The sequence below is a fragment of the Dasypus novemcinctus genome, chromosome 22 (genome assembly GCF_030445035.2).
Source record: "Dasypus novemcinctus isolate mDasNov1 chromosome 22, mDasNov1.1.hap2, whole genome shotgun sequence".
NCBI lineage: Eukaryota > Metazoa > Chordata > Mammalia > Cingulata > Dasypodidae > Dasypus > Dasypus novemcinctus.
The window spans coordinates 11279285-11305876 of record NC_080694.1 but is presented as its reverse complement, the minus strand read 5'-3'; the positions used below and the strand labels follow the sequence as shown (position 1 = coordinate 11305876).

Below are 26592 nucleotides of genomic sequence, written 5' to 3'. Positions count from 1 at the left end.
AGGCAGCAAATCAGGGACTCCAATAAAGGTCTTCGATGAGTTCCCAGGATATGCTGGCTGTGTCTAAAGCAGAGATAGGAATACTCTCTCTGAATGCTGAAATCATTTCCCCTTTTAAGGCCTTCAACTGACTGGATGAGATATCACTCACTGTTGATGGCAATCTCCTTAGTTGATTGTAGATGTAACCAATCATCTATGCAATCAACTCACTGATGATTAAAGTCCATGGAATGCTATTGCATTACAATTAGCCCAGTGATTCCTTGACTAAACAACTAGGCACCATTACCTGGCTGTGTTGACACATTAGAGTAAACATTTACAGGCCCCCAAAACCAAAAAGCACCTGTATTAAAGTGTGTCAGACCCTCTGTACCATGCCCTTTCCACCCCAAAAGATATAACCAGGGACTCACAAACTAGACACTGAGAACAAAGAAAAAACAAATTCAACAAACCTGCTTAACTCTTCAGGGGAAAACGCTCAGTAGCCATCTCCCAACACTTCTTATTCCCCTCCTTTCCCCTCTTGATTGCACGTATGCAGATATTTTGTTAACATGATACAATGTACATTTGCTGTATATTTTGTCATTCACCTTTCTATCCATTAATCTGCTTTGTTTCTGTTTTTTTTTTAACATATTTGATTTTCAACTTAAATTGCATACATCATTACTCTTCATAACTACATATAACAGTTGATTATTTGACTATGGGTCTTTTTGTTTTAGGAAAATTTTACAGCTAAATACATTCATCTCAAATTCCTATATTACACTTACATTTGTCAAAAAATACAATTTAAACAAAACCCCTATAAAATAGGGCAAATTACCCTCATAATAACTCTTTCTTTCTCTTTTCCCTAGGCAATCCTGAGAACAATTTCTATTTACACAGAGGCAATTAGTAGGCAGTTATTTATTTTTTCATTGGTTAATGTTTTATACTCTAGACATTTATATAATTTGCTTCACACAATAAGCAATCTTTTGTACATGGCATTTTTGAAAAAACTCAAAATAATGTTTTTGAAATTCATCATATTTTTGAAAAATGTATTAGAGTATATTAGAAATCAACTAGTTTTCAAGTTTTTGTACTATTCCATTTTATAAATACACTGAGTATTATTTATCAATTTTTCTTTGATGGGCATTTGTACTCTCTCTACTTATTTGTTAAAGTGTACTTTTGGATCTAGTAATTCAGTTCTCTGGAATGTATAATGAAGGGTTGACTTGCTGGTGAAAGTATTAAAAGAAACTGCTCAAATTTTTGTGAATTATTATAGCATCTTAAAAATCAACAATATGCAGGAAAGTTTAATTTAGTCATATCATCACAATCATTTAGTCTTGCTGGAAATCTTTATTCTATAAGTTCTGTAATTGTGTAGTAGCAGATTATTGTGGTTTTCATTAGCATTTACCTTGAGAATATACAAAGATGAACACGTAAGTGCCATTAAGCAGGTATCCATGATTTTAAAAAGACTTTTACACAGGATACTCTCTAAGATGTCAACAACCACATATTTGAAAGTTTAGCAACATATGTTTACCAAATATGTAAGACAAAATAAATCAGAAGGAAAAAAATAAAAATAGATTACATAAAAATAAATATTATGTTACTAAATGCATATTTATTGTTATATATGCATTAGATATATAAATAAAAATATAGCAGTACATAGAGAAGAATTTACATCTGTTAGTGCTTATTCTGAAAAAGGAGAAAGGTCTATATTTAAAGACCAATATTTCCCTCACATTAATCCAAGAAAAGAAGTGTAAAACCTTCCCAAGAAATAAAAGCCCAGGACCTGATGGTTTCTCAGGGGAACTCTATCAATCATTCACCAATCATGCAAAGAAGAATTAACTCCAATTCTTCTGAAAATCTTCCAAAAAATTGAATAGAAGGGAACACACCCTAATTCATTCTATGATGCCAAGATCATCCTCATACCAAAAGCAGATGAAGTTAATGTAAGAAAATAAAACTGCAGACCAATAACTTTTCTGAATGAGGATAACATTTCTTAACAAAATCCTAGTGAAAAGAATCTAACAGAATATTAAAATAATTATATAGCATAATCAAATGAAATTTATCCCTGGGATACAAAATTGCTTCAACATAAAAATAGCAATTAGGGGAGCAGATGTGGTCCAAGCAGTTGATTGCTTGCTTCCTACATGGGAAGTCTGGGTTCAATTCCCAATGGATCCTAAAAATTAAAAAAAAATACCAATAAGCAAGCAAACAAACAAACTCAAGGGAGCGACATGGCTCAATGGTTGAACAGCTGCTCACATACTAGGCCCAAGGGTCAATCCCCAGCCCCAGCACCATCAAAAAGAAATATCCACTAATATAGTAAATCACATTAACACAGTGAAAGACAAAAAGAAAAGTTCATCTCAATTAACATAAAAAAGATATTTGACAAAATCCAGCACCTTTCTTGATAAAAACTCTTAGAAAAATAGGAAGATAAGGAAACTTCCTCAATACAATAAATAGCAGATATGAATACTCACAGTTAACATCCTCCTCAATGGTGAGTGACTGAAATATCCTAATATCAGCAAAAAGACAAGGATACCTATTGTCACCACTGTTATTCAACATGATCTTGGAAATTCTTCCCAGAGTGATTAGGCAAGAAAAATAAAAGGCATCTAAATTGGAAATGATGAAGTAATATTTTCTCAAAATATAGATGACTTGGATTTATATACAGAAAATTCTGAAAAATATGCAGTAAAGCTCTTAGAGCTAATAAATGAATCCAGCACAGTGGTGGTGTGCCATGCCTACACATTCAATCATCAGTAGTGTCTCTATCTACATACAAGTAATGAACAATCAGAAGGTATAATCAAGAAAGAGCTCCATTCAGAGTAGCAACTAAAAAAATCAAACATCAATGAATAAATCTCAGCAATGAGGTAAAGAACGTGTACATGGAAAACTACCAAACATAGCTAAAAGAAATCAAAGATGTACATCAATGGAAGGACATTCTGAGTTCATGGAATAAAATACTATTGCTCATCTGTCAATCCTACCCAAAGTGATTTGTAGATTCAACACAATCCCAGTAAAAATTCCAACACCTTTCTTTACAGAAAGGGAAAAACCAATCATCAAATTTACATGGAAATGTAAGGAGTCCCAAATAGCCAAATCCACCCATAAAAAGAGGAATAAAGCTAGAGAACTACCACATTCCAATTTCAAAATTTATACAAAGAAACTGGCACACTTTGTTCAATCTCTGCCCTGGAAGGAATGGAAGCATGGGTGATTGAAAAACACAGCACATTTCTGTGATGGTAGGGATTGGGTTCAGAGTACCAGGTTGGAAAGCCAACAGTGGCCATGGCTGGGTACACACCCAGCAGGAGTGGAACTCAGGTGCACTTTGATCACTTTCTTGGTGCACAGCAGGTAGATTCACCCAGTCCACCTTGAAAGGCTATGAAAATCCTGAGCCCAAGGCACCCCAAGAGGGAGAGGAAACAGGACTCAGTTTGAGCACTCTCTGAGGGCAGCAAGTGCAGATTCACCCCACCTACTTTAAAGGGCTGTGGCACGTCAAGTCCCAATGTGACCCAGGAAGGAGGGAAAGACCTGAATATTCTGAACATTCTCTCTTAAAGCAGCACAGGCAGATTCAACCTTTCCACCTGGGGGAGGCATCAGCACAGGTTGTGGAAGTTGATTAGAGAACTTAAACTCAGGGTCTGAGAGCTGTACAAAAGTTTTTTCTCAGCAAGGCTGGCAACCTCAGTCTCAATCACATCCCCATCAGGGATTGTCAGCTGAGAATTAAAGGCACAGCAACACCTTAGGGCAGCAGGAAACTGGGTTCATTAAGAAAGTGTAGAGTTTGGGAAATGTCAAAGAGAAACTTATTAGGGTTCCCTCCCCAGAGCACATTGGATTTTATACCACCTTCATGGTTGAGAAATCTGATATGGAAAGGTTGAAACCAGGAGGACACTCCTATCAAAATTAGTTGTCCTGGAAATAGCAGCTAGAAAAACAAAAGGAGAAGTAAAAACATACAGAGAGGCAAAAATAAAACAAAAAGAATATTTTTATATTCCTGGAGGAAAAACGGGGGAATGGAAACTTGTTCCTGGAGATGTAATAAGTGGACAGTTATCATAGTCTCAAAAATCACACTATTATTCAAAGTAAAAATCAGATAAACAAGAGCTGAAAAAATATTATTTGCTAAACACAAGCTATTATAAGGGTTCAATGTAAGTTGAACTATGTGTCAATATCCAAGAAGGAGAATATACTCCATACAGAATATTTCAGAATAAACCTACTCCAACACACATACTATTCAAAATGCCAGTGATAAAGAGAAAAATATGAAAGCAGCAAGAGAAAAGAGATTCATCACATCCAAGAGACACTCAATAAGCATAAGATCTGATTTCTCATCAGAAACCATGGAGTTCAGAAGGTGGTGGTATGATATAATAAATGTTCTGAAAGAGAAAAACTGCCAGGCAAGAATTCTATACCCAGCAAAACTGCCCTTCAATAATAAAGGTGAGTTTAAAGTCTTCATTATAAACAGAAACTGAGAGTTTGTCACCAAGAGATGAAACTTAAAAGAAATAAAAAATGGAGTGCTGCTCCCAGAAAGGAAAAAACAGGAGAGAGAGAGTTAGAAATAATTATTAGAAAGGGTAACTAAAAGAGTAAACAGAAAGACAATAGTATGATATGACAATGGAAAGCCAAAGTATGAAATGGATGAATTAAATTATGCCTTTATAGTATAACATTGAATGTCATTGAACTGAACTCACCAATCAAAAGACAGACTGGCAGAATGGATTTTTAAAAATCAGACATATGTGCTGTCTACATGAGACTCATCTTAGATGCATGGATACAAAAATTATTAAAGTGAAAGTTTGTAAAAAAAAAAGTAACTAGAAAAGAGCCAGAATAGCTAGTCTAAATAGGCCAAAAGAGAATTTAAATTAAAAACTGCTAAAAGAGATGAAGGAGGACATATTATATAGTAGTAATATGTGCAATTCACCAAGAAGAAATAACAATAAAAAACATTTATGCAGCTAACCAGTGTGCCCAAATATATAGAGGCAAATACTGGCAAAAGTGAAAGGAGAAACAGATATCTCTAGAATAATAGTTGGAGATTTCAATACATCATTCTCACCATTGGCTGAAACATCCAGACAGAGGATCAATAGAAAAAAGAGAGCTTGAATAATATGATAAATGAACTAGACCTAACAGACATATATAGAATATTGCACCCTAGAAAAGCAGGGTATACATTATTTTCAAGTGGTCATAGATCCTTCTCCAGGATAGACTATATGTTGGGTCACAGAACAAGTCTTTGATCATAATAGAATGGAGGTAGAAATCAATAATGGCAGAGAAAGGGAAAACTCACAACTATATGGACATTAAATAATACATGCTTAAACAATGAGCAAGTCAAGTAGAAATTACAAAAGAAAAAAGTAAATATCCTTAAGCAAATGAAAAAGAAGCATGACATATCAAAACCTATGGGATGCAGTGAACACAGGACTGAGAGAGTCCTAAATCTTTACCTTTAAAAGAAGAAAGAGCTAAAATAAAAGACCTAACTGAATACCTGGAGGAGCTAGAAGAAGAACAGCAAATTAATCAAAAAGAAAACAGAAATGAAGAAATAAGGAAGAGTAGAGGAGAAATAAATGAAATTGAGAAAAAATTAGAATGAACAAAACCAAAAGTTATCTCTAAAGAAAATTGGAATGATAAACTTTATTGGAATTGATAAACTCATGCTTGACTAAGAAATGAAAAACAGAGTGAAGCTGCAAATAAATAAAATCAGAAAGGAGAGGAAAGCCAGAACTACTGATCCCACAAAAATGAGATACCATAAGAAATCATGAGAAATAACTGTACTACATTAGACAACATAGATAAAATGCACAAATTCCTTAGAATCACATGAACAAACTATACAGATCCTAGAAGAGATACACCTCACCAAACCAATTGCAAGTAATAAGGTTGAAATAGTGATCAAATAACCACTTGCCCCAGAATGAAAGCCCAGGAGCAGATGACTTCAAATGTGAATTCTACCATTCATTCAAAGATTTAATATCAAACTTGTTCAAACATTTCCAAAATTTTTAACAAGAGGGAGTGCTATCAAAAACATTTTATGAAATGAACATCACCCTAATATCAAATCCAGATAAATTTACTAGGAAAAAAGAAAATTTCTGACCAATTTCTCTAATGACTTCAAATGCAATAATCCTCAACAAAATGCTTGTTAACTTAATCCAACAGCACATTTAAATAATTATGCATTATGATCAAGTGAGTTTTACACCAGTTATATGCAAGTGTGATTCAACATAAGAAAATTAGTGTTAATAAATTGAGAAAGAAAAATCACATGATAATCGGGATTGCAGAATAGGCATTTAACAAAATCCAGCATTCTTTCTTGATAAAAACACTCTGAAAGATAAGATTAGAAGGAAACTTTTTCAATATGATAAAGTATACATATAAAAACTCATAGCTAGCATTGTACTCAACAGTGAGAGACTGTAGGCTTCCCACCGATATCAGGAACAAGACAATGATGTCCACTCTCTCCACTGTTATTTAATATTGTGCTAGGTTTTCTAGCTATAAATAATTTAAAACCATCCAATTAGGAAAAGAACAAATAAAACTTTTGCTATTTATTGATGACAAGATTCTCTACCTGGAAAATACTAAAAAATTCACAACAATGTTGCTAGAGTTAATAAACAAGTGCAGCATATTGGCAGGATAGAAGACTAATATGCAAAAATCAACAGTGTTTGCACACAAAATTATGAACTTTATGAGGAAAAAATCAAGAAAAAACTTCCATTTACAATAGTGATTAAAAAATCAAGTATATAGGAATAAACTTAACTGAGGATAGAAAGGAATTCTATTCAGAAAACTATAAAAACTTTACTAAAAGAAACCAAATAAGTCCTAAATAAATGCAAGATCATTCTGTTTCATGGGTTGGAAGACTAAATATTAAGATGTGAATTCTATCCAGAATTGATTTTCAAATTCAACACAATCCTAATTAAACTTCCAACAGCACTTTTTGAAAAAATGGAAAAGTCAATTTCAACTTTATTGGAATGATAAAGGTCCCTGAAAGCCAAAAATATCTTAGAAAATCAAATTTGGAGAACTCTCACTGACTTTAAAACACATTACATAGCTACAGTAAAAACAGCATGATGCTGACATAAAGGCATACATGTTGATGAATGAAATTAAATTGAGAGTCAGAAATGCATCCTCACATATTTATAGTCAAGTGATTTTTTGACAAGGCTGTCAAGCCCACCTAGATAGGCCAGAACAATCTATTCAGGAAATGGTAGGACTGTATATATATATATATAAAACAAAGAAAAAGGAATTCTATCTAACACCTTATACAAAATGAACACAGAATAGATCAATGACCTAATATGTAAAAACTAGAAGCATAAAACTCTTGGAAGAAAATGTAGGAAAACATCTTCAAGTTCTTGTGGTATGTGGTAGTTTCTTAAACCTTATGCTTAAAGCATGAAAAACAAAAGAAAAAAATATGTAATTGGGACATCCTCAACATGAAACACATTTTTGCTTCAAAAGATTTTCTCAAGAAGGTAAAAAGGCAACCTGCTTAATGAGAGAAAATATTGCAAAGTCACGTATCTGACAAGACTTTTATTTCCATATTATATAAAGAAATCATATAACAACAATAGAAAGACAAACAATCTAATTTAAAAATAGGGAAAAGACTTTAATAGGCATTTTTCTAAGAGGAAATACAAATGGTGAAAATCTGATGAAAAAATGTTCAATGTCATTAGCTGTTAGGGAAATGCAGATTAAAACCACAATGAAATATCATTTCATTCTCATAAAATGGCCATTATTTTTTAAAAAATGAACAGATGACTACAAGTGTTAGAAATAATATAGAGGACTAGAAACATTCATTCACTGATGTTGGGAATGTAGAATGATGCACCTTTTTGGAGACAGTTTGTTGGTTTCTCAGGAAGCTAAATATAGACCTGCTGTATGATCGGACAATCCTGCTACTAAGTGTATATCCAGATGAACTGAAATCAAGGATGTGAAGAGACATTTACACACTGGTGTTTGTGGAAGCACTATTCACTTTTTAAAAGATGGAAAAAAATAAACAAGTGTTCATCTATCAATGAATGGATAAACAAAATGTGGTGTATTCATAAGATAGAACACTGTTTGCAAGATTAAATGAAGTCATGATGCAAATGACAACATGGATGAACCATGATGACTTTAAGTTGAATGAAATAAGCCAGAAACAAAAGGACAAATATGATGAATAAGCTCAAGGAGTTAAAACCTAGAATATATTTTATTAGGAAAAAGAATGAGGTTTGACAAGGGAGCCGATATTCAATGTATGAAGAATATTTATGAACATTGACTGTAAAGGTATGCAAAGGAATAGAGTAGATGTTAACACAATATTGTGAATACAACTAATATTATTCTTTTATAAACATAATTGTGGGCAAAAGGGTAGTCTAGGGACATAAACGGCAATTGAAAGAGTGCTAGAGTATAAACTAGGGCTTTATTACATAATGAACTTGGTGGTGGATAATTATGGTTAATAGTACAAATACAAGAATGTTCTTTTATGAACTAGAGCAAATGTACATCATTATTTCAAGGTGTTAAGAATATAGTGATACATGGGAAAATACAAATATAATTTTGGACGACAGGTAATAATAATATTTTAATAATCTTGCATCGGTGGCAAAGAAGTATTATATCAATGATAATGGGGGTGTATTAGATTTTTCCCTCTGGAGTGATGAAAGCATTCTACAAATGCCAGCACAACTCTGTGATGAAACTGAGAACCACTGACTACACTTTGAATGGATTATTGAAAGCATGGCAATATATAACACAGAGAATCCTGTGGTGACTTGTGGACTGTGGTTTACAGTACAAATATGAGAATATTCCCTCATGAAAAATAACAAATTTCCAATACATAGTGTTAATAGTCATGTGGTTAATGGAAAAAACATACACCAAATGTAAGCTATGGACTATAGGTAGCTGTAATATTTGTATGATGATCTATCAACATTTGTAACAAGTTTTCCACAAAGCAATCTGCTGGTGGTGTGGTGATGTATGGAAGTCATGTGTGTTATACTTGGTTGTTTTGTAAGCTCACAGCTTTTCCAATTTAAAATAAAAATAAAGTTATTATAAAGCCCATTAAGCTAAACAGTATGGTACTGATACAATGAAAGACATATAGACCAATATAATTGAATTGATACATCAGAAATCCAACCTCAGTTTATGGTCAATTGATTTTTGGCAAGGGGACACAAGCAACTAAAAGGGAAAAAAATAGATAAATCATATCTCATTAAAAAAGTCCTTTTGTCAAGAAAGTAAAATGGCCAGCTACACAATGGGAGAATATATTTGGAATCCAAATATCTGATAAAGATCAATGTCCCAGAATCACTAAAGAGAACTTATGACTTAACAACAAAAAGACAAACAACCCAAACAAAAAACGGTGAAAGACTTGAACAGATGTAACTATAAAGAAAATATACAAATGGCCAGAAAGCACAAGAAAAGATGCATAGTCATTATTCATCATATAAATGCAAATCAAAACCACAATGAGATATTATTTAATGTCCATTAGAGTATCCAGTATTTTTTTAAAAAAGGAAAATACCATATATTGGAGAGGATGTGGAGAAATATTCATTTCTAATAATTTTCTTATTAAAATAAGCAAATTCATAGAAATGTAATCTAGAATATGTTATTAGATGATGAGGTGTGGATAAGGAATGTGAAGTTAAAGCTTAAAATGTATAAGGTTCTTCTTCATAATGATGAAAATGTTTTGGTAATGGATGGTGGTGACAATAGCACAATTCTGTGAAACTAACTACCAACATTGAAATATATATCTAATTTTGTTTAAAAGAGGAAATGTTATATTGTATGTATAGCAACAGAATAAAAATTTTAAAAATATCCAAGGAGCTACACTACACAGTGAACCCTAAATTAAACCATGGACTATAGTTAATAGTACAATTATAAAAATGTACTATCATCAACTGTAACATATTTTCTACATTAATGCAAGTCATTAATACCAGGGTGGTATATGAGAATTCTATATATTTATGCATGATTGTGCTGTAAGCATACAACTTCTCTAATAAAGAAAAAAGAAAAATAATAGTAAAAACTTCTAACAAAATTATTTACTAATTTAAGAAATTGAGTTTCACGTATATTAGTATTTTAGAGAACTAGTGTCCTCCACATGAGCACGAAAGTTTCCCAAACCTTGAAGACTTTTCTGATAGCATTGTTGGTGATATTATCAAAGTGAATTATTTTGGTATTATATAATGAATTATATCATATTTGGATGATGTGCAACTCTCTGTGAACCAATATTTTCCAGAAGAAACTTCATGTATGAAATCATGCATGTATAAACATCCGCTCAAATGTCTAAATTTATCAATGAATTTAAATGGAACAGAATATGAAAATTTCATTAATATGGTGGCAGATTACTAATTACAAATCTTTAAGAAACCATTTGTTGAATTTTGGTGTAGAACCACAGAAGAATATGATGGTTATCTGAAAGCATTATTAATATACTCCTTTCCTTTTGTAACCATTATTTTTGTAAACATTCCTTTTGTGTGAAGGCATATTTTCTTCATGTGCTTCAATCAAAATAATAATAATGTTGCAAAGTTGGAAAATAAAAAAAGATTTGAGAATCTGGCTCTATTCTATTAATCCAGACATTGAAGAGGTTTTCAAAAATTTAAAAGGGGTTTCTGCTTCCCAGTATTTGACTACTTATCTCCACTCTCCAAACTTCCCAGCTGAATTGTGTAATTCTGTTGATATCCTGTAGGGGTAAGTAGAATCTTCTATTTTTGAGCCTTCATTCCCAAGATTTCATTGGAGAATCTTATCATCTCCCAAATTATGCTTCTTTCCAGACTGACAGTCTTTAATGAGAAGTTTCAGAACAATTACAAATTGTGTCATTTTCTAAGAAATGTTTTTGAAGTGTGAAAAAATGACATTCTGAATTCCACCTAATTTTATTGTTCACATCCCATGTGAAGGAATTATTCAAACCATTTTTGATGAATCAGTCTCACTCTGTACCAAAATTATTTTTTTTAAAAACTTCACTTTTTAAAATTAAATCTTGAATACTGCCTGCACTTATTCATTTATTTTTAGTTTGGAAGCTGCTTGATCAATTACTGGTTTTTAATTTTTCAATTAATTTTAGTCTGCACATGAATCTCCTCAAAGCCAAAATCTTAGGAAATGTGTTTTATTAGGGTTAACACAATTTTTTGGATTTTCTATATGTAACTAAATTACATTTGCAATCTGATGTAAAATAAAAAGTTTGAACCTCCTATGAAGTGGGAAACATTATTGAATATGTCTTCTGTTAAGTTTAAGAAAAAAATTACTATTTTTTTTAAAGAAACACCACTACAAATTTAATTAATCTCAAGTGTATAAGCAAGGATCCCTACCAAGCAGGAGTTGCAGGAGCTGGCCTCCAGAGGGTGAGATGGACAGTTAGCCAGGGCTCAGGAGAGGTGTGACTCATACTTGTCTATCCTAGAGAAGTAAACATGTTTATAAAGAATCCAGAACTACAATGCTTTTTAAAATTGCATCTACCTGAGAAGGGACTCCATGAATTTTATTCAGAGAAGGAAGTGGCAAGATCACAGAGTTGATACTTTATAGATATTTCAAAAGATATATTCATGTTAGGGAAGATTAATTTATCTCACTTTTCAGGTACGTTTGTACACATTTTATGATTTGTTTCTTTGATATTACCAATGAATAATTTTCTGAAACAGCATTGATATGCCTCAGTATCATTTGTATACTTAATTATATCTTACCCATATGAAAAATATTCATCATAAGATAGGCTGGATTTTTTCTTAATCAAATTTTATTCATGTTTTAAAATGGTACCTGAAGATCTGTCTGTGAATATACAGTTTGAATGAAAATATGGGAAATATACTGATAACAAAATTTCCTTAACATTGAAATATTGGAAGCAACAATACTTCTTCAGATAGATTCTAAAACAGAGCTAAGAAATTTACAGACAAACAAGAGTCATGATAGAATTTCATGGAAATCTATCAACATAAGTGAAAATAGATCATTAGAGCATCAAATAAATGTAAAGATTTCCAGTATACTTTTTGCAATGAACAATTTCTGGTATTTATTTACTTGATTTTATGATGCTGACCATTTTAATGTAATACTATATATCATGTTTTTAACCATACACAAGGAATTAGCAACTCCACTCAGTCTGTTATTTTTCACATTTTAAAATTGTGAAGCAAATACTTTCTCAATATCCAAGAGGTTATAAAAATAAGGAAGGGAGCAGAAGTGGCTCAAGTGACTGAACACCTGCTTCTCACATATGAGGTCTCAGGTTCAATTCTGGCCCCAGTACCTTAAAAAGGGGGCAGAGGAACACTGAACTCTCTCTTGTGCCCAAATATAGTCATTTAATCCTGATACATTTTGAAGAAGATGCTTGACAAATTTAGAATAATGAAACCTGGGAATTTCTATGGACTGAGAAGAAAGATGAATTCTCAACAGATGGAAGGTAGGAAGGAGACACTAACGATTGAGTGTTAATACATGATTCTGATAAAGCAAATATTAAAAACAAACACAATAGATGTAAGTCTGGTTCAATTCAGTAACATGCACCTTAGGTCAATTTTATCAGCTTAATCACCAAGTAATGCATTGACAGTTAATATAATTATCTGCCTAATTTAAATTTTCTACTTTGGAAAATATTACAAGAAAACACATAAGAATGATATTGTGGAAAAAATTTGCACAAAATAATTTGCAATGCAATAGAAATTTACCTGGATATAATCAACATAAGCATGTCAACATTGTTACGATGATGACTTATTTAAATCATTACTAAAATTGTAAATTATATTTGTAAAGGCAAAGGGATTATGTATGTATAAATAAAATATTAATTAAATACAAATTCTAAATTTGTATAATTATAGATCTTTAATTCTAGGTTTCCCACAAATGAAAATTAAACGGTACTAAAATCTACTTTGACATAACTAGTTTTAGCATTAAAATAGAAAAACATATATGTGAGAGAACTCTGCAGTATATTCACCCTTCCATAAATATTGGAATTCATGTCTGATAGTAAGAGGATGCTTTGTGAGGAGTAATGACAGGTGGAATGCTTTTCTTAGATACTGTGTGCAGGAGAGAGGGTTAATAGATTGACAGCAAAGGGACACTGGCTTCACACTGTCATGAAGAAAATGGAATAGTTAGATTCTGAATCAAATATAATTATTATGGAAGTTGTTATGAGGAGGAAAGAAAGGACTCATCTGCTTTTCTTACTAAGCAAGTAGAAAGTCAAGGAAGTATATTTGGTCTCATTTGGAATAAAGTCATTCTCAGAAGATCCTCAGGACTAGTCATTAACATTATTAGAAAAAAAATTTTCTAGGTCATTCTGCCATAGATGTAGAGATATCAAAAGTCATCCTAATTCCCTGGTACATGAAGAGAATCATTGTGTATGTATGTTCAAACCCATTGGTGTCTATAGAAACTTTCTTAGAGAGCATGTCTGGTTTACTGTTTGATATTATAGAAAATGAGAAAGTAGTCACTGGATGTGTTTAGGCAGAGTTTTAAAATGTATTTAAAGAAATATAAAATATTGAAAATGTGGCTGAATGACTGAAAAATCCCTGAACCTTGATCTCATATTTTAAAAAAATTATTTGCCTAGATTCTTTAGACTCTTTTTATTGTGTGACTGCTGACATAATAGTCAGGTCCAAAATGAATATGGAAATATGTACATTGATTGATTTTAAAAGATTGCCATTTGTTGATTTCCTGTATACTGATAGATTGCATATGATTTGGTGATACTGTGGATTTACTTCATTTTGTTTTTAGCATTATCTTAAAATTTTATACTTTGACTCCTAGGGAGATGGCAGCATGTAAGAAGATATGAGCAACCTCACCATCATCACAGAATTCATCCTTATGGATATCTCAAGCTCCTGGGAGCTGCAAGCTTTGCAAAGTGTGCTGTTCTTAGTGATTTATCTGGGAGCAGTGACTGGGAATCTTCTTACTATTACTGTCATCATGACCGACCCATGTCTACACTCTCCCATGTATTTCTTTATAATTAATTTATCCCTGATAGACCTTTGCTGCATTTCAGTTACTGTTCCCGAATTCCTTGTGAATTCTCTGGCAGGCAATAAATCAATTTCCCTCACAGCATGTGTGGCTCAAGTTTTCCTGTTCATTTTCCTTAGCACCACACACTATGTCTTCCTGTTGGTGATGTCCTATGATCGCTATGTAGCCATTTGCCACCCTCTGCACTATGAGCTCACCATCACCTCACATATGTGCACACAGGCAGCGGGTGGCTCCTGGGTAAGTGGGTTGGTCTTCTCTGCCATCCACACAGGCACCATGTTTAGGCTTCCCTTCACAGGGTCAAATATGATCTATCAATATTTCTGTGATTTGCCTCAAATTTTGAGGATTGCCTCTTCAGATGTTCAGTATTCTGAATTTGTCGTCCTAGTTGTAAGTATATGCATAAGCATAATATGTTCTGCTTTCCTGTTTCTGTCATACATTAATATATTTTCAATGGTGCTTAGCATGCATTCTGTGGAAGCCCGTAATAAAGCCTTATCCACCTGCAATCCACAGTTGGCCGTTCTACTTACATTTATAATTTCTGGATTTATTGCTATCTTAAGTCCCATTGCAGATAAAGCATCGCTTAGCAGTCTGCTCACAGGCATGATCTACACCATGGTGCCCCCGTTCATCAACCCCCTCATCTACAGTCTCCGGAACAGAGAGATTAATGCTGCTTTAGGCAGAATGTTCAACAGATGTTTTGAATTTCTAACCAGGGTTTTCTGTGATTAAAAAATACTTTAAAACATTATTTTAAACAGTGTGATTTATAATTGTTGCATTTTTAAAATTTGAATCTTTCTTTGTAAAATATCTAGTGTTCCTCTTTCTATTTATATTTTGTTTTCTACATGTGACCTTCAGTTACATAGCTCTCTGTCAGTATTTTGTACTCTATTCTCTATGTAACTCATGTATTCTTGAAAAGGCTTTCTATATTGTCAAAATATTTTGAAAAATTATTACATTGATTTAGAGGTAAAAACTATGTGCAGCATTATAGAAGACAGTGCCTTATACATCAGTTGCTAAACTGATGCATATGCTTTTGATATAATTTCATGGTAATGGATACTTCCATTTTCCAATAGTAGGGAAAAATTGAGTGTTTTGGGGTAGATGAACATTCTTTTCAAATTCTTCTTCTTGCATACAGTCATGCACACATGGCTGGTCTAAGTAATAAAGTGATTACAACAAAGAGAGAGTTATGGAATTAAGGACTCGATATGGATATAGCACTAAGAACTCTACTAAAGCTGGAATCCTAGAGGTGTTTTCAAGGGGTGTTATAAAAAGCCTGAACTTTAACACAGAGTATAGTTTGCAAGTTTAGGTGTTTCCTCAGCTCTGTATGAAAAGATGTGTGCTGCCCTTGTTTCATTCAAGCTTCTGCATGATGAGAAACAGGATTCCTTAGTTACAGAATGGAGTGAAGCATTGGCCTGCAGAACAACAATCTTGCTAATACTATGTGATTCACTTTTTCCAAAAGTAAGCTTTATTTTCCTGATTCCTAAAGGATTGGTCAGCCTTCTCATAGCCTTCTTGTGTCTCAGAATTGAATTCTTTGGGGTGGCAGACTTGACCCAGTGGTTAGGGCATCCGTCTACCACATGGGAGGTCCGTGGTTCAAACCCCGGGCCTCCTTGACCCGAGTGCAGCTGGCCCATGCACAGTGCTGATGTGTGCAAGGAGTGCCCTGCCACGCAGGGGTGTCCCCTCGTAGGGGAGCCCCACATGCAAGGAGTGTGTCCCATAAGGAGAGCCGCCCAGCTTGAAAGAAAGTGCAGCCTGCCCAGGAATAGTTCCGCACACACGGAGAGCTGACACAACAAGATGATGCAACAAAAAGAAACACAGATTTCTGTGCCACTGACAACAAAAGCAGACAAAGAAGATGCAGCAAATGGACACAGAGAACAGACAATCAGGGTGGGGGGGGGAGGGGAGAGAAATAAATAAATAAATCCTAAAAAAAAAAAAAGAATTGAATTCTTTGAAGCCCTCCTCTTTAACTCTAGTAAATCATTACTTTTTAGGAGCTTATGCTCATTTATATTCAGCTGCAACTCACACAGTTTGTAAAACAGTCTCATTACAGATAGATTTATTTGACTTAGAGGAGAAGTCGATGAACACAGACCTCTTATCATCAAGACTAGTAATCCTAGTAAAAATCTGAATTTTACTCATATTCATCCAATGTCTGAGATATATACATATATTTTCAATGCTTTGACAATTGAGGAACCCACCATATTTCTTTTTCAAAGTTATTTTTTCCTACCTGAGTTTTCTTCATTGTTATCTCCTGGGTAAAGACATCACTAATTTTATATTCAAGTAACATTATGTAGATTAGATTTTACCTTTCTGAATCTTTGTGTGTGTGAATGTTTTTAAATTTCATCATCACTAATTCATATTTAAATTCATATATTCACATGTAGAATTATTTTCCAAGTGATTTCCCTCCAGATATTTGAATATCAAGATGAATTTTATTCTCATTGTAATGGGGCCCTGATAAAAATCAAATACTTCCTGTTTCTATTTATTTTATTTATACTATTGGTATTGTATTTTATTCATTTCTTTATATTTAGGAGTGTATATTTTAATTAATGTGCCCAAAAGTAGTACAATATATTAATCAGAAAAAAAATTCTCGAAATGTTTTCTTTGAATTTGAATTTTCATAAAATTTAATCACAAATTTAATTTTAACCTCAGGATCATTAGGATGATCATTTATTTTTCCACACTTTTAAAATATTTTATTATAAATATATATAATGAGAACTATCCATCAAGATTTTTTCAAACATATGAAATAAAGTTTTAATATAATAAATTCTGTTTATACACATATACAATATTCCCTAGTATTCTAGCTCTATTTGGTCTGTAATATGTTTTTCTCACAGCATGATAGAGAGGCAAAATCATCCTGTATCTGTTTGAATATGTTAATTAGAGATATTAAAACATTGCACTCTCCCATCAATTGTCTCAGAATATTTGTGGTCATTTCAAAAACATTTTTTTCACATTTTTTTAATCCAAAATCTCAATTTATGCCACTGCTCTGTTCTATTGAGGTGTTTGTTCACAATTGTAACTGAGGTAATTGAAAGACTCTAAGGAATTCTGTACCTTAGCGGTAAATGGCTGGTGAGTTCTGCTTAATGATATGTAGATGTGGAGTAGGACCTGATTAGGGGTTTCCAATCAATGTCACATTGCAAAACTATTTCCTCTGAGAAGGCAGTCGACAAAAACTGTCTGTGGTTCCCCTGAAAATTTACTCAGTATATATTTCCATAAATAGGAACTTTCAGATAATTTTAACCTGCTCATGGCTGTCTGCTTGGTGCTCCTGGGGTTAGTAGGATGACCAAGACATTTGATTCTTCTCCCAGCAAAACTCAATGTACCAAGTATCAGCATTACATGGTCTTTCTCTTTCCAATAGGCTATAAATTTTTAACTTTTAACATGTCTAAAAGAATCTTTCTCTCGTTCTGCTTCCATCTCTGCTATGGCTGAAGGCTTTCTCTTCTGTTATTGGATGCTCTTTTCCTTTTTTTTTTTAACAAGTCACTTTTTGGATATATGTTAAGAAAGCATAAATCTATCCAAAGTGTACAATCAATAGTGTTCGGTATAATTACATAGTTGTGCATACATCACTCTGATCATTTTTAGAGCATTTTCATTATTTCAGTAATAATCATCATACTAAAAAAACAAACAAAACTCACCATCTCTCAATCTCTTTATGTTTCCCCTGCCATACATAGCTGCTATTCTGTTATCTCCTCTCTAGTTTTTATATTTTATGAAGTCTTATATTTGCAATATCACACATAATCATATTTTACATAAGGTTTTACTATGTTATACTGTCCCATATTATATATTTTAGCTTTCCTTCTAGTAATATAAATATCTTTAGTCTTTCCCTGTCAACCACTGTCATACTCATAGAACAGCTCTGCTAGTCACAAACAGCATGATGTGTTCTCACAATTTCCATTCATTTCCAAAGATTTACAAACAACCTTTTAACCAGTCCTGCACAGATTAACCATCAGCCTTCCATTCTCTACCATCATACTATTTTCTGGTGACCTATATTCTAATTATTAATACCATGAGTTTAAATAATATATTTAGTTCATAATACTGCTCTCACACAGCATTTGCCCTTTTGTGTTTTTGCTTGCTTTGTTGAGAAATTAAAAAGTATAACCTTACAAAAATACCTAACAAGTCACTCCTGCCCCCACTTCTATAAATCAGCCTGTGAAATCATGGCCTTGTAGGAAGATACCAAGTGAATGACTCCTGACCCCTGCTTCTGCAAATCAGCCCATGAAATCATGGCTGAGTAGGGAGATATCTAACAAGTAATTCCTGCCCCTGCACCTGTAAATCAGCCTGTAAAAGCATGGCCTTGCAGCTGCGTTCTGCCTCTGTAGCCCCACTTGCAAAGTTTTGCCTAGCAACACATTAGCCAATGAGCAAAACCTATGCCGATTCTACCTGAAATCCTATATAAACCTATGAAAACTGAAAAATGGGACTCAGAATTTGAAGATTCACTCTCCTCTGGGCTTGCGTGCAATAAAATAGTTCCTCCATCTCTCTAGAGTGCCGGTTGTGGGTTTCTTCTACAGTTCAGTACTCCTGGCTTTGCTGCAACATTTGGTTCCCTGGCTGGGAAACCGAAATGAGCTGACCCTTTGAGCTTCCGATTTGGGACTGGTGGGCATGGCCAGCAGAGATCTCCACATGAGCAAGGCAGTGCCACCTGTCCCCTTGATTAGGCCTTCTTCAGGGAAAGGATCCCTGTGGGCCCCTACCTCCACCCCAGCCTGGCTCAGTGGAGAGGTGGATTGACCAACATCAGGAGATGTTGGAAACATAAATCCCTGGGGTTCTGAGTCCCAGTCAGGCCCATCTCCAGATGGAAGGGGAGACTGATCACCTCCCAAAATCTCAAGATTCCAGATTCCAGGATAGGGCTGTACCTTGGGTGGGACTGTGTAACCTCTGAGTGATTGAGTGAATGAATGGGGTCTGCAGAGGCTTGTCTCTGCTGATCCAGTCTGTGGCTCCACAGCCTGCACTATGGAGTCTGAGTGGGTCCCAACATACACTCTGTGGCTACATCATATGGCATAATGGCTAATCCGCATTCTACACAGACACCTTAGCTAAAATGAGGCTAAGTTCTCACAAGAGATGCACACAGGTGGGCATCCAAGTGGCCTTGTGAGGGGCCCCCTCCTTTGTTTCTCCTGGGACACCAGTTCAGGGATGGGATCATCACAATCCAAACTCAGTCTTAGATTGTATGTTTAAAAACTTTAAGAAAGGTTTTCCCAGGTATTATGGTGTCTGTATGTCCCCCAGAACCCTCTGGATTATGTGTGAGTTGGAGTGGCCCATGTTTGGTGTAGACTGGCCCTCAGAAAAATTCCGAGATGTAACCAAGGTTCCTGCAATTTAGCATGTAGTCAATGGGATCCCAGCCACTGTGATCATTTTCCCTACATCCATTCGTGGTTAGAAATCACCCAAACCATGCCCCCTTGGGTCCGATTCTGTGCTGGAAGGAAGGGTCAAGGCAGGGTCCTAGTAGCTCAGACAGCCAGACCTCAAAAGCCTATTATTCTATAAGGACCCCTGGAGAAAGACCCCCACTGTAAGTTCCAGTCATTCCAGGGAATCTTCCTGCCCCAGAGCCTCCCCAAGCCCATCTCCCAGATACTCCTCCCCTTCAGTCTCCCTGGGCCTGTCAGCCTCCCCCAAGGGGGTATCTTGAGACCCCTTTGGCAAGAAGACTTTGGTCCACACAGCTTGCACTTCAGATGCCTCCCTGTGAACACAGAGTCCAGCCTGGTGCAGATGGGACTGTCCAACCCGGGAGGTCAATCCTGATTTATCAGCCTTTCACAACTACAGATCTTTTAAACTAGAAGCACCACACCCCTTCATATTCAGAAAAGCTTCAGGCTCTTACCATCTCATGGAGTCCATTTTCCAAACCCACCGCTCCACTTGGGATGACTGCCACTAACTCCTCCTAACCCTGTTCAATATGGTAGAGAGATGCCGGATCCTCATGGAAGCCAGAAAGTGGGTGTGAGAACAGGCCCCCACAGGTGTCTTGGAGCCAGAGGAATGGGCCCAAGAGGTGGCACCAGAAGCCCAATCGTCCTGGGACTTTCACACAGATCAGGGGCAGCTGCCATTCAGCAGTATCGAGAAGCTCTCCTCAGAGGGTACAGGAAGGAGTGAGGTGGGCCACAAACAAGTCCAAAATGGTCTCTGTCACTCAAAAGCCTGAAGAATCTCCAGAAAGTTTTGATAAGCAACTTTACAAAGCCTTCAAGATTTACAGCTCCTTTGACCCAGAAGCCCCAGAAAGCCAGAGTATGTTCAACGCAGCTTTTGTCATCCAGGCAGCACTGGACATCAAACAAAAATTTACAAAACTGCTGAGGGGAAAACAAAAAGCCAATGAAACAGCAGGTCTCCTTGTTAGCAGCAGCCTTAAAAATCCAGACCCAACCAATCAGGAAAGGCCACCCTGAAAAGGGGGACACTTCACCCTGAAACTCACCACTGCTGCCAGTACAACCTGGGGCCACCTGGTTTATGTGTCTGGATTTAAAGAACTCAGTTAACTTGGACTCAGCTCCCACAGAGCTTAAAAAAGAAACAAAAAACTCCCCCGCCTCTTTTCCTAAATCCTGCCACCTTTCTGCTGACTGAAAGAGGAACTCCTGAACACAACTGTACAAAAATAACAAAAAGGTGTATACCAGCTGCCCCAGCCTCCAGGACAGGCCACTTCCTTGCCCAAATTAAACCCCATTCACAAACAGCAGTGGTTTTATCAAAAATGAGAAGAGGCTTACTAAGTGCACAGGCACCACAGCTAAATAAATAGTGAGGGAGAGCTAACTCTGGGCACTACTGCAAACCCTATAACTGGCTCCCAGGTAAACGGTAAACATTTGCACTAACTCTAAGTATGCACTCACTGCTGTACATATCCATGGAGAAATTTATAATTAGAGGGGACTCCTAACTGCAGGGGAAAAAAAATTCCTTTGACCGCTGAAGGCAATGTAAAGGCCAGGCAGGGTCACCATAATGTGCTTTCAGGAGCATCAAAGGAAAATGGATGCAGTTGCTGAAGGAAATGCACTGGTCGATGGGGTGGCTCAACAGGCAACCAAGGGGGCCCTTGAGCTGCAATCCCACCACTGGTGCCTCATCTGTCCCTTTTAAAATAATACATTGAAAGGCTGAATTGTGCCTGGGGGGAAACAGGAATAGGCAAGGAAGGAAAGGGACACCAGACCTCAGAGGGGGGCTGGCTACTCATGGATGGCTAGGTCCTCATGCCAGAGGGTGCCGCCTACACCCTGGTTCAACAATACCACCAGCTCACCTACCTGGGAGAAACTGCTTTAAAGGCCCTGCTCAGAAAGATTGCTACATTGCCCAAATAACTCTGCTCTGCACCGCTGTTGGCAGCCAGTGCCAAACTTGTGCTGAACGCAACCCCTCCCAGGATCCCCAGGCCCCAGATGGCACCCAACACAGAAAAACTGCCTTTTTTAAAACTTAACAATGGGCTTCGCAGAAGAGAAATCAGATCAAAGGTATAGGTCCTTATTAGTAATAATGTGCACCTCCTCAGACTGGGCCAAGGCCTTTTCTACCCACACTGAAAAACAAGAAAAATAACTAAAGCTTTGCTCCGAGAAAAAATTCCCTGGCATGGGATACCTTTATCCATAAGCAACAACAATGGCCCAGCTCTCATGTCAGCTGTTGTCCAAGAACTAGCAAAATATTAGGAATTAAGTAAAAACCCCACACAGCATAAAGGCCCCAAAGCTCAGGGAAAGTAGAATGCATGAATTGAACCCTAAAAACCACCTTAGCCAAATTCTGTCAGGAAACTGGCCTCCTATGGGTGGATCTGCTCCCATTAGCCCTCCTTAGAGTCAGGTGTACCCCCCGACCCTCAGGCTAGTCACCTTTTGATATTCTGTTTGGATGACCACCCCCAATTATTCAAACCTTCAAGGGAAATCCCAAACTCCTAGGAGAGACTAGCCAGGATTCCGCCCTCCAGCAGTTGGGAAAAACCCTGGTCCAAATACACAAAATGGGTCCTGTCTTGGGATCCCATCCCATTAGGCCATCCAGTACATCCACACTCACCTGGAGACCTAGTTTGGGTAAAAGACTGGAAAAAGGAGCCCCTCCAGACCACCTGGATCGGCCCACATACTGTTATCCTTGTGATCCCCACTGCTTTCAAAGTTTCAGGTATTGACCCCTGGATTCATCACACTAGACTTAAGAGGGCACACTCCAATGAGAAACAACAACTGGACAACTTCTTATTCCTTCTTCAGACTGCTTGGCTTGCTGTTTGGCACTGGACTGGCAGCTACAGCTCCCAGAGACTGGTTAGTCAGTAGGTTAAAGGATAAGCTCACACTTGAACCCAAATAGACTGTAGAGTTCATGTTCTTCATCACCGTTCTGTGCATTGACAGTTGTTCTATAAAAGTATACTACTTCTGTCAGTGTTGATGTATAATTCATTTCTTTATTATATTTTTCAAAAAACTAACAAAAATCACCATGTTTGTTACAGGCGTATATTGCTGGCTGACATTCTATACAGATGCTGATAGAATACCGTATGACATTGGAAATACGAGCTAAATCTTTTCAAACATACATGTGTCATCCTATTTACAGGGGAAAAAAAGAACTTTGTAAAGGAAAAAAGATCTATCAGGTGATTTGATGTGGATGGGACAGAGCCTGTATTAGGTAAAGGCTGTCCTGGTGGAAGAAAGTGTTTCAGCATTGCTGTAAAGGCAGACGGCGCCAGAGATTCTGAGGGGAGGGAGGGCAAGCATAAGCGTAACATGCGGTATTTTGAGGACATTTGAATTGTTCTACATGTTATAGCCATAACAGATAAAGACCATTATACATTTTGTCAAAACCTATAAAATCGAGAAGTGCAATTTGTAAATAATGTAAACTATAGATCATGGTTAGTAGCAATGCTTCCATATGTGTTTATCAATTGTAACAAATGTCCCACATTAATGAAAAATGTTGTTAGTGTGGTAAAGTGGGGAAGGGGGAGGGGGTGGGGTATATGGGAACCCCCAATATTTTCAGGGTAACATTCATGAGACTTAAAGATTCTTTACAAAATAAAAATAAATTAATAAAAAGGAAAGGGCCTCAGAAACAGAGTGGCTCAAAAATGGGGAAAGTATCCTCCTTAGATGTAACAATGCAGATTTGCTAACTAGGGTTTGTGGGTAGTTCATTTCCATGATTTAGCCCTGGTACTCCGGTTTTTCTGTGTTGTTGCTCTACCACCTCACAAGATCTTGTGTCCTCTTCTCCATGTATGTAGATGTTTCACATAGCACTCTGTCCACATAATGTAGTCTGAGGGAAACATGGGTTTTTCACATTAGGAAAATAATTTTTTTTCAAGTAATTTGTTTTTTAGGAAAAATTCAATACCTTGAATAGATGCAGACCTTTTCAGGTAACATATGTTTCTTGCGTGAACATCTTAAAAATTTGTATATTTCATCTAATTAATGAAACTTAACAGCAGTAGGATATTTACAAAATTTTATTACTCTCCTTTTAGTATTTGTGGGGAATTGTAGTGTTACCACTTTTTTCATTCCTAACATTGGCAATATTGTCTTCTCCTTTCACAGTGATTGTCCTAAGGATTATTAACCTTGGAGTAGTAGAGATGCAATTCATCTTTCCCATTTTTTGTTATATATTTTGTGAAAATTTTTAACTTTATATGTGTCTCAAGCCTCAAAATGAACAAATGTAATTTTCCTGTACACAATTATATTAAAGCAATTAAATTTTTAAAAATCCAGTATTTGATATATTTACATTCCATTTTATATATATGTAAATATTTCTTTGAGTAGACCCAAGTTTTTCTCTGTTATCTTACTCTTTATACCTGGAAAATTCTTGAAGAACAAATCTGCTGGATATATATTTTTCTGTATGTGTGTATGTTAATTTCCCTAGAAAAGTTTAATTTTGTTTTTATATTTCAAAGATATTTAAATTGGTATTGAATCTTATAATGACAGTTATTATCTTTCAGTGTTTGAAACATGACTCATTGACTGCCAAAGTAAATATTGCCTCAAACAGCAGGGCTACTGGGGGCTCTGGAGACATACAGACACTATCAGCAGGACAGACAGCTCAGGAGTTTGGTGCCTTGCCAGTGGGCCCTACTTTGGAATTTATGTTCTCCAGTGTGACAAAATTGTACTCAGTGGTAGTTTCCCTACACATGGCTCTTCTGCTTTCTGTTTGAACCTATGGTTAGTGCTAGAGTTGAAAGATGTATGTCCAAGAGACTTAACTCTTTGGGCTATCCACATGCCAACTGGGCCCTGAATCTCAACAGTTTCAAAACCAACTCTCTTGTTCATTGGACTCACCCAGGACAACTAAAAAGGAGATGATGATGGTCAACACCCATCCCAAGGAACAGAGATTCTCTACAACTGCAAGCAAGATAGTCCCATCCATCTGCCCCATGGGATCTAAGGCCCCTCTCAATTAGAGGTGGAGTGGGCATCACCATCCCAGAATCCTTAGGATTGAGGAATGAACAATGGCTAGCATAGACTTACTGGTATTCTAGTAGAGATTTATTTTGATCCTAGAAATGGGAGAACTTTTATCATTGTTGTGGAGGCAGTGGCCACTGGAGGTTCTCAGGAGCAGGGAGAGGTAAAAACAGGTATAATGTGTGATTAGTTTCAGGACTTAGGAATTGTCCTAATGACATTGCAATGACAGATATAAGCCATTATATATCTTGTCATAACTTTCAAAATATAATGGGATAGAGTGCAAACTACAGTGTAAACTATAATCCACACTTAGAGGCAATGCTCCAAAATGTGTTCATCAATTTTAACAAAGGTACCATACTAATGAAAGATGTTAATGTGGGAAAATGTGAGAGGGTTTGGAGCAGAGCATATGGAAATCCCCTACATTTTTTATGTAACATCTATGTAATCTAAGTACCTTTTAAAATTTTTTTTAAAGTATAAACATTTTTTTAAAAAGAAATAGATTAAATTTAGAGTATACAACTTTCTTCAGCAAAGTGATCAAATATCCACTGATACTTATTTATTCCTGGACTTTACAGTCAAACAAATGAATAAATCTTGGGCATGCTTTCTCAAATATATTCATTTTAATTTCATATATTTTTGTTCTAACAAAAGTGTGAATTTCCTTCAGTTCCCACACTCATACAAAATATTCATCATTTTATTTCAACTTTTTAGTGGATACATAATATCTAACAGAAAATATATCTCTTGGTACTCATTCCTATAAAATCTGTTTTATCCAATAAAGTAATTCCATATATTACATTTTGTCAGGTTTTATGTCTCTGATATTACCCTTTTAAAGAAATATACCTAATTTTAAAAATTCACAACCTTATTGCAATAATTACAATGTGCTTTCACTGAACATTTTCTGTCATAGAGAAAAATACATTTTTTTCAATTTTACTTATTTCACAAATACAGTTTATGTTAAATTCATTTGAATTTATGTAGTTAGAAAACATAAATAAATAAATTAATGCAACATAAAAAAGAACACACCCTCAGATTTGCTCTTATAGTAACACTTATATAAGACAGCAGTAGGGTGAGGCAGTTCAAAGGCAGTATGTGTTTAAAGAATTGGATAATCATATTGGATATGTTTGAAAATCTTGTTTGTGGGAAAAGTGTATGAAATGGTATTAGAAATGTGGTGTCCTAAGAGAAAAATCATACACTATTTATTGCTACATCTTACCTCACTCTAAGTACTGATTCTTTGTACATCACCATGAAGGAAGTTTAGTGAATTGAGCCTAGCATGTATGTTTTCATCAAGAACTCAGGAAGGGAACAAAAGCTTCCCAATAATAACTGAGTAGTAGAGCAGGCAGAGTTT

General features: G+C 35.6%; 1 protein-coding gene across 1 annotated transcript; it reads left to right on the top strand.

Annotated features, from left to right (window-relative positions):
- Positions 1 to 14271: 14271 nt before the first annotated feature.
- Positions 14272 to 15222, top strand: LOC139437288 (olfactory receptor 14I1-like). Its single transcript, XM_071210934.1, has one exon. The coding sequence runs from the start codon at positions 14272 to 14274 to the stop codon at positions 15220 to 15222; it is 951 nt and encodes a 316-aa protein (XP_071067035.1).
- Positions 15223 to 26592: the final 11370 nt, after the last annotated feature.

Coding starts and splice junctions, on each gene's coding strand:
- LOC139437288 (XM_071210934.1), top strand. CDS start 14,272: ATGAGCAACCTCACCATCATCACAGAATTCATCCTTATGGATATCTCA.